This window comes from Notechis scutatus, chromosome 3 (assembly GCF_049901735.1).
Source record: "Notechis scutatus isolate UNSWTSFEM ecotype Mainland chromosome 3, rNotScu1.2, whole genome shotgun sequence".
NCBI lineage: Eukaryota > Metazoa > Chordata > Lepidosauria > Squamata > Elapidae > Notechis > Notechis scutatus.
Genome location: NC_142011.1, coordinates 160752215 through 160762218, shown reverse-complemented (window position 1 = coordinate 160762218; position 10004 = coordinate 160752215). Strand labels below are relative to the sequence as shown.

General features: G+C 36.3%; 1 protein-coding gene across 1 annotated transcript in view; it reads right to left on the bottom strand.

Moving 5' to 3' along the window:
• Positions 1-418: 418 nt before the first annotated feature.
• Positions 419-10004, bottom strand: part of DLGAP1 (DLG associated protein 1) — a 174292-nt gene continuing 164706 nt past the window's right edge. Inside the window, exons 9-11 of the mRNA XM_026671857.2 lie at positions 5714-5805; positions 4354-4506; positions 419-752 (exon numbers count right to left, since the gene is read on the bottom strand). Of these exons, the coding sequence (XP_026527642.1) occupies positions 543-752; positions 4354-4506; positions 5714-5805 (455 nt within the window). The 3' untranslated portion in view covers positions 419-542. The remainder of the gene's footprint in view (positions 753-4353; positions 4507-5713; positions 5806-10004) is intronic.

Here is a 10004-nt window from a genome sequence, read left to right as displayed (position 1 = left end):
GGATTCTGAACCCAAACTCCATTCACTATCAATGTGGAGGACAACAGAATCCGAAAGGTATTACCCTGCAATACTGGATTTCCAAAGTACCAAATAATGGAGTATTGCTGTACACTAGATAACAGACTACCTTCAAGGAACAAGGATGAGTAAATCGGTGCATCTATTGTACAGATTTCTGTGTGTGTGTGTCTGTGTGTTTGTGTGCGCGCATACATGTGTGTACATGAGACAGAAAGGAAGAGAGGTGTTATTTGTGGGTGTATGGGATTCTTTACAAGAGACAAGGTGGGCAGCATCAGTACATATGGCAAAGCACTAGGCTGAGATGGGCAAACCTTTAGAAAGCAAGGGATGTTAGCAAAACCCTCTTGGAGAATTGACAGTTACACCACAGAAGTGTTAATTCATTGGGAGAGAAGAGAGAGATAAAAGGAAGAGGAGAGAAATACAAATACATATTGGTATCTCTGAGCATGGACCTAGGGCAAATTATACAAGAGACATTTCTTGCCATTAACAGTCCTCCTGGTTGGATCCCTTCATAGCCTGGTCTGGGCTTCGGGGATGTAAATCTCAATGCTTTCGGCGCTTTCAGTGGCTGAGTTCTGACGAACCGATGCAGCTCGTTTGGCAGCCATCAGCCGTTTCCGGGCCTCCTGACGCTGTGAGCTCTCCAAAGAGCGTTCCCGAATGAGTGGCACCTGACCTTTCGATGGCTTCTTTGGCACTGGAGGAGGGGCCCTTCTCTCCTGATCAAAGCAGAAGGTTAATGACATTATACAGCTTCTCAGGGGGAAAAATTTAAAGAAAGGGCGGGTGGGGGAGACAAACAAACTAGGACAAGTCAGTGATTAGAAGATACTTGTTTACCTAAAGTTAAATCACTTTCTCTTCACTGAACTGGCATTCAAAGACTTTAAAAAGTACATAATCTTAAGGCAAAAAAGGACAGCATTGATAACAGCGCTAGTTCTCCATAGACGTGTGGTGTCTGAGGCTCAAACAGATGAAGCTCCCACCATTAAATATTGTATGTTACTCTTGCTGGGCAATCTAAATTCCTCTTGTGGATATTCAGAATTAGAAAAGAGAGCATCTTTAGTACTTCTACTTAATACAATGTCATAATTCTATAATCTTAGAAAGTCAGATTGTAAGGTAATTAAAATCACCTTACACTTAATTATTAATAAAACTCTTTGATGTTCTTAATAAATTACCTCAGCATAATAGAATAGTATGTGGTAGGAATGAAAGACACAGATAATGAGCACTGACCCCTTTGTATATAATATACATACACAAGACTAAATGGGCATACAACATTCAAGACTTATGGATAGATTTTACACAGTCATATGAACTAGCAGCCTGCGGTTAGTTATCATAGCAAAATTTAAAAACAAAATGAAAAAGAACATGTGGTCAGTGGTGACTGGCTACGGAACATTGCATACTTTGGGTGCAATGTGCTTCGTAAAAGTATAGCATCAGAGTCAACAATCTGCAAACTGAATTCAATTACAAATTCAGAAGTGGGTAGGGAAAACTTAAAAAAGAAATTCTGAGAATATACATTAGTAATTACTTTGGCATCCAAAGATATCGTGGTTAATAAACAGGAAGAAATATGTATATATCCACATGATATATATTTATATATCATATACATATATAGAAAGAGACAGAATGAGATGTGGGAGGGAGAGAAGTGTGGGTATGTTACTTCTGGAATTTACATCTAGAATCCAAAAAGAGCTATACAGTAATCTGGATTTGAAGTGCAAAGAAGCACAGGAGTCATACAATATGTATCTAGCCTTCCATAAATTAAATGCATCCTTTCTGGGATTGCATGGTGGCTATAGGAGCCCAGGAATGATGCAGTTTCTTTAAGAAGTTGTCAACAGATGATATATTAGTGCCTGATGCACTCCAGTTCACCCTTTTAAATTTGGATCCACAGGTCTAATCCAAAATATATCTCTAGTTTACATAGACTCTATTTTTCCAATTATATGATGTCCAGCTTAATAATCTCCTAAATGGATTATTAATTGCATTATGCTCTATAAGTGTCATTATAATTTATTATTTTCTCATTGTTGATCAAAACAATTCCTCATTGCTTGTGTTAATGGAAATGGATTTGTTTGAAACACTGCATTCGATCTGCATGCAAAGAATGAACTATGGTAGTTACCCAAGTTTAGGATGAAGGATAACAAGCACAAATATAAAAACAAATTCACAACTTTTTTCATATTTTGCTTAAATAGGGGAAAAAACAAGCAATTTAATTTAAATATTAATGTAGCCACACTTGGTAACCATGATCCACAAAATATATTTTTTCACTACAGGTTGATGAAACATCCTGTTTGGTCTGTTTAATTTACTCCTTTTGTTATCATTAAAGTAGTATCAGTTTCTTATGCTGGCAAAAAAAAACCACCAACCTTTGGCCTATTTAGGTATCCTAACATCTAATAAAATAGTGTGTTTTAGAATCACCATTTTTTTTTTGTCCTAGCAATGTTATCTTGTGGGACTTGAAGAGGTAATCATTTATTAGTATTTTGGTTTGGAACAAGTAAAGATGCAAATGCATGGTTTTCTCAGAATGTTGTCTAAACCAGATGACTTCATGGTTTTCCCTACTGAACATTTATAGGTAAACAATTTTTTGACTTAATCATGCAGTATTTATTTTGGTAGGGGTTCAGAACTGTTCAGAACTGGTTAAGGTTCCAGCATGGGGCATAACAAATGCAAGAATGGTTTTACAGGCCCATTCTTTTCCCTGGACTTTTTTTTTCATATTCCTATGGCTAACAAAAGAAAGATTCTGAGAATACTAACATTATGGAACGAAATCCCAATTTTTTAAAGCATCCCTTGAAAAAAGTAAAATATCTATAGCACTTATTTCCATACTATTATCCTTTGCTTTAAAAATAATCATCATAGGCAAAATAGGCCAGAGTCTAACCCACACTATTAATAACTTTTCTAAACAAACAGGTGCAAGGGAACACTTTGCCTCTCTTTTTCAATTTTCTTTAATGTGTATGAAACTAAGTTTGTGCTTTTCCTTATAAAGGCATGGGCCTTAGAAATATTTGATTACATCAGCAATTACAACCACAGCAAATTTCTCTTTGCTATGGAAATGTAGTTTTTTTTACTCCTTGCAATAAACTTCCCATTATTCCAGATCTAGATCTCCATCTTAAGTTTCCTTCTTAATTTTTAAGGGTATACATATTATTAAGGACAACAGGGTAGGAATATATTAAAGTACTTCATTTAAATAGTACATTTTTACATTTCATAGTGGGAGAAAATATTTCAGAAAACTTTCATTTTTTCCTCCTAATGTCCTTTCCTTTCCTTCCCCCCCTTCCCAATTTTGGGCCCTGGAATAGAAAAAGAAAAATGTTTACATGCAAGTTTTCATATTTCCATTCTACCAGTCAATTTGTACTGTTATTATTATGGGATATATCTCAACTTTAAAATCTCTAGGGAAACAATGACTACTTCTGACACTACTACTGAGAACAATGAGACAAAGCACACTAAAAATTACCTAACATCCAGGTAAGTCTAGGAAAGAAAATGGAGTCTTAATTTACCATCCTATTTAGCGTTTGAGTCTGGGAGACAACGGAGGACAGGGCCATGCTATGGTCCATGGGGTCGCGAAGAGTCAGACACGACTTAGTGACTGAACAACAACAACAAATTAGAGTTTTAGAGCTAGAACTTACTGAATGAAATAAAAGAGGTGAAACCACCTATGAGGTCTCCCTCAAAATAAAGTAATGACACAAGAGATTCTCCAGGTAATACTTATGATGGCTTGATTGGCAGATGCCCATACATTTATCCATGGGAATGGGGCTGGTTACCAAGTCAGTGCTGATAACAGTACTCCCCTAGTTTACTTATACATTTCATAGTGCATTAGTAAACAAAACTCTTACACTACGCAGCACTGTATACTCTCTGTATTATTTATTTTAATTGTAAGAATCAATATATGAGGCAATTTCTTCTAACAGTTGTTTATCTAATATGATTATACGTTAAGTATAATAAGACAAATGAGCACATTCCCGTTTTTCACATGTACAAGTTTGCCTTAAAAATATGCCTGAACATATTACAGATAATATTCCAGGTGATTCTTAAAATAAGCATTTTCTTTTCTTTTACAATGGAATTAATCTGATATGAAATCCATTTCATGTTTTTAACATCAGTGAAGTATGCAGAGACCTATTTAATCTGTCCAGTATTTGTGCAGGGTTTTAAATGAAGCATACAAAATCGACAATGTTCTACCTTCTTGTCATGTAGATCCAGATGTTTCCAATTATTGGCCTTTAATTGATGAAGTTCATCAAATTTCATACTAATATTTTCTATGGACAACTGCAGCATATCCCAAAACCCTGCTAAATCTTGGGAGGCTGGTCTCGGGTGTGCATTGGGATTCTGTGTGAGAGAAAAGAATAGGAAATAGGAATAGGGGGGAAAAAACACCAAAAAAATTCAAAGTCCTTGAAAAAGTCAGGTGGAACTTTGCTTGTTATTTCTAATAATGTTGGCTACCCTACTGCATCTGATTCATATATGGAATAATAATACAAGTTGATTAAATTAACTAAGCCATCATGCATTGAGGCAATGGCAGAGTCTTACAAATGTAATAGTTTCAGCCCAACCAGTATGGATAGCATACGCTGTAAATTGGTTAAATGTTTGGGAGAAAGTTAGTTGAAACAATCTTACTTTGGAATGAATGGTTTGGCAGAGATATGTTGCAATAATGACAAGGGATAGTTTTATGCTGGATATGTTTCCGTTATTGCATATATAAGTAGTCCTTGACTTAAGACCATTCAACAATGGTTTGCTACGATGGTCTCGGAAAAAGTGACTTACAAACTGTCTTTGGAGTTTCAACCATTGCATCGCCTATGTGTGCAAAACTACAAAATGGTCATGTGATTGCAGTTCAGGTGCTTGGCAATCAGCTTGCATTTATGATGGTTGCAGCATCTTGCAGTCATATGATCACAATCTGTAACCTTCCCAGTGGCTTGCAATAAGCAAAGCCAATTGGGGAAGTCAAATTTGCATAACAACTGCAGGATTCACTTTAACCACAGTAAAATATGGTCATAAAATTGGGTCCAATTACACAATATACTTGCTTAATAATAGCATTACTTAGCAAGTGAAATTTCAGTCCCAATTGTGGTCATAAGTTGAGAACTACCAGTACCAGAAACAAAAGGCTAGAATATTCTGGCACATTCCTGAGCTTTCAATAATTTCTCAAATCGATATTTTTTTAAATCCACTTTTTGATATAGTTCCAATACATCTGTGTCCTAGATAGCATACTTTTGGTTAAATTTAATGTAAATTTTTGTTCCATTCTTTTGATATAGTAGAATTGGAAATAAATGTTATAAACTCACTTCTTTAATTTATTTTCAGTGTTTTTTTAAACTTCTTGGGAGAGATTGTAAGATTTTCTTCTCAAGTACAAAATATTTTGGCCAGCCTTAAATTCTTGCCTTTGAGTTATGGGAAGAACAACAGTGGTATTATACACTATTCTGCTTCATACATTAACATATTTTTTTTGCATGCAAGTAATACAAACACCGATATCATTATACATGTTACATACCAGATTTTCTTCACAGAGTTCTCTGAATTGGTAAAATTTCTGAGCCATGAGAAGCTGAGCACTACCAACTGCAGTTCGAATTTTACCTAAAACTTAAAAATAATCAAAGCATAAGACACCATTGTGATGCATTAATGTAACCAATATTGGAAATCTCTCCATTGTTACTAAACCAGCTGCAGATCTAATTTAGGAGTGAGCGAAGTGCAACCATATGCAGCCTGTAGCCTATGGACTAATTTCAAATGCTGTCTGCAAGCTAACCATATTAATACCTGTGGGAAGAACATTTTTTCCCTTTTGTACATGAAAGTAAGTGAAAGACAGAAAAGAGAGTGGAGTGTCAGAAGAGAAGGAATTACAGAAACTGAGTAAATGTGTACTGCTACCCATCCTGGTAGTTCCATGTCCAATGGTTGCTTAAGCTCAGCTCACCACTGATAACAGATTTCAATTAAGAAAGTGCAATCTTCGACAAGAAATCCTTTCCCAATGCTACAACGAAAATCCTGCAGTTCATTTTAAAAGTGCATACATTCCCAGTCACTGGAACTCCCTCTAACATACACCAATTAATAAAAGCAGGAATGCAAAAACAATGAAAACTCTCACACTAAAAAAAATAACCTCCACTGTGTTTTAACTTGGCCTATATACTTTAAAATTAATTCTGGATAACACAATGCTGTCACATATGCAGATTTTTTTTTGCTTGTTGAATGATGAGGGATGATAGAAACTCAGTTCGACAATGTTCGACAGAGTCACGCGTAACCCTTCTGCAGTTTGTCATTGAAACAATACAGTAATAGCCCAAAGAATGCAAAATATTTAATCAAAACTGAATCTGTGCTGAGTTCCCCACAGGCAACATATGTTTGGTTTGGCCAGATACATGGGCTTCTGTAAAGTAGCAAGTTTTAAAGTGCCAAGTTAAACAGATGTCTAAGCCAATGAAAAACCAAATATATCTAGGATACTATGAGTTGTGAACATATAGGAGGCCCAGTGCTTGGATCCTAAATTGCTTCATGCCATTTTATTCCTGGAACCTCCCTCCATTTATAGCCACCTGCACCTTATCTTAGATTTTCATGGTCATTCAGAATTTAAAATAATTATGTCTTTGATCCTAAAATATTCTCCAAATTTAAATGAGGTTTGAAAGAAATCTCAAAAGCATCTGTACTTACTTCTGAGAATCTTGCACATTCAGTAGAAGTTATGTCTTTGCTGCAAATGTTACGGCATAATTATAAAATTGCACACTGGTATTGGTGGCAGTTGAGTATGGGTTCATAGATGAAGGCTAGAATTCCTTATGAAATCCTAGGCTTCCTCACTTAGAGTATATGCTGTGATGTTTAAAGTGATAAAATATTGGGGGATGATTTTTATCACAGAGATGATCCCCACTCCGGCAGTTCTGTTTTTTTTCTTTATGAGGGCCATTGCAGCTATTGTGGATAAATTCTGAGCACTATCACATAAGGCAGATTAGATATGAGCATGTGTGGCTCTATGACACATACTCTAAACCAGAGGTCTCCAAACTTGGCAACTTTAAGCATAGCTGTGGAAGGAGAATTCTGGGAGTTGAAGACCACAAGTCTTAAAGTTCCCAAGTTTGGGGAATCCCTGCTCTAAACAATCTAAAAAAGAAATCATAAAATACTAAGGTAGCAGTCTTACATATTCTAACTGGGGGGTAAGTTTCACTGGACAAAAATCAATGGACTTTATGTCTGAGCAGACAAATGTCCAGTATGTACATGCTTAGTATTAGTACACAGATTATTATATATCTTTTCCTATGGAGGTCCTGAAAGCAGAGTTTTCTTCTCAGACAGACATCAACACCAAAAGGAAACAACTGTGAAGAGGGAAATGTAAATTCACACTACACAGCACAGGGAATTCTACACATAACGGCCATTTTCCCATTATTTTTTGCAAGGGTTGCGTGTCTAATTCCCTAGGCTCTGTGCTGAAAATGTACCCCTTGGTGTGTCTAGTCTTTTATTTGTACTAATGTGCAAACCACTGAAGTGAAAGAAGCCTTCAATAGGGGGGAGGAGTTAATCGGAGAGCTTTCATGTGGTTCCCATTGTTATGAGAACCCTTCTCACTGCATCGACTTCAGAACAGCTGCCTCAGCTGGAGCTGGGCCATCTAACATTTCACAAGGCATTTCAAGAATTGAAAGGAAGGGCGAGGGAAATAGAAGGTAGATGGTCTCCCAGCTGTGTATTAGAGGGGAATTTTGCACAAAGCCAAAAACTGCTTGGGTGATTATACTGATAAGAGAAGTTGCTTAAAAATTGTTTCATGATGCAATGTTGAACAATAGCTTGAATACTCCTTATTAAAAACAGCACTCAATAATATCCCAATACTTTCTGGAAGAAAGAAGATTGAGGAAAATAGAACGTGTCAAGTCTTCTCTTTCTGAATATTTGGTGATCTAAGACATTCTCAGATGACTATGAGATGAATTCTGCACTGAGTTAGATGAACAGAACAATACTGAGCCCTTCTAGCTCAGTATGGTTTTCAGCGCAGTACTGTCTTCATGCTTTCAGACTTCAAATCTATCCAGTGATTCTAGACAGTAAACCTTTGATGTTCGGCATTCGACATGCATTCACACGTCTTATACCTACTTCTTATAGCAGACTTTTCCAAATTTGAGTCTCCAGATGTGTCAGATTTAATTTCATTAATACCCATTTCCAAATGCCAAAAATATGTAACCAACTCCAAAATCAATGCTGATAATTTATAAATCTCTGAACTGATATTGTGTTCCTGTTGGACATGGATATAACCAAAGTATTTTGCCTTACGCCTATTTTATCTCTGATTTCTTTTACATCAGCTAAATGAAGTATACACCTACAAAACAAAATGCATATTATGTATAATGTTTAAGAATAAGCATTCTTAAACTATATTTTTATCAATAATCAAAGCCCATTCTGGAGAGATACCTCCCATTCTGAGGTTTTTGCTAAACTTTGCTTGTCCGTAGATAATTTTTTAATATGATGCATGTAGAAGTAAAATTAAGCACATTTAATTCAGCTAAAATGTCACTTTATTTGTTTGCTGGGAAGAAAGAATGGACAGAAAAATCTACTCCACAAAGCTGCGCCTTCTTAGCAGTAAGTGTCAATGTTCTAAAAGAAAATGGATGAATAAACATGTACAATGAGCAGAAAACTAGTTGAAGGCCCAGGAGTAGATATACCAAGCAAAAATCTAATCAGTTTATTGTCCAGTACACTAGTTTCAACTTCCTTGCTCTTGTTTATTCAATAATCTACTAAAGGGGCTTATCTATTTAGCTACTGGCATTGTATGCAAACTCTTGGTTCAAAATGTTTTTTCTAAAACTTAATCAAAGGCATAGTTCCCTTGGTACATGTGAGTTCCTATGCAGATTTGGCAATTTTATGTAGATTGTTGAACACTGACCTATGATCAACAATTAATACAGACAGGCGTGGCTTTAATAAGTTAATTATTACTACTATTATGAATAAGCAATTTCAGAGGAAACTAACAAAACTTTAATGCAATAAAACATGTGGATAATTAACTAAAGAACTATTTCCAGATGTTTGTAACACGATAACCTGTTTTTATATGCAACAGCGGGAGCAGCAGCAGCAGTAACAACAAATTGCATTCATAACTGGAAACACTCTTTTCATTGTGACACTTACTTTCTCTGAAAGATAATAACAAATATGTCCATGGAACACACAAGACCCTGTCAAGCAGTCCTAAGCCATCTCCAGACAGCTGTTGTACATAAGGAGGCATTGTCTGGAAAGGCTTGTATCATGTTACTCCTAGCTTCGGGGTGGGATGGGAGAACATTCACCCTCTCAGCTGCCAAGATATTGAGAAAATTTCAGTCTTTGCAAGTTACAGTAAGCCTCAGTGTGGTGTAGTGATTAAGACATAATGGATAAGCACAGGTCAGATAAAGGAGGAAGGGGGAGGAAGAGGAAGCTGTTTGAAGCCATTCTTAGCCATGGACACTCCCTGTTGCCGTTGTGGGAAATCATTGAAAGGAAGAAGGCTCTGCATTAGGACTTTGCATTCAAAGTATGACATTTTATTCAGAATGTGCATGGATTAAAACCTTGAGCATGGGTTAACAATCTGTTGGAAATGCAACGCGTCTTTCTTGGTATAAACTTCAGACTGCAGGGGGCTATTACATCAGCCCCCACAGGGAACAGTTGCTTTAATAGAGCCTCGGTGGCACAGTGGTTAGAGT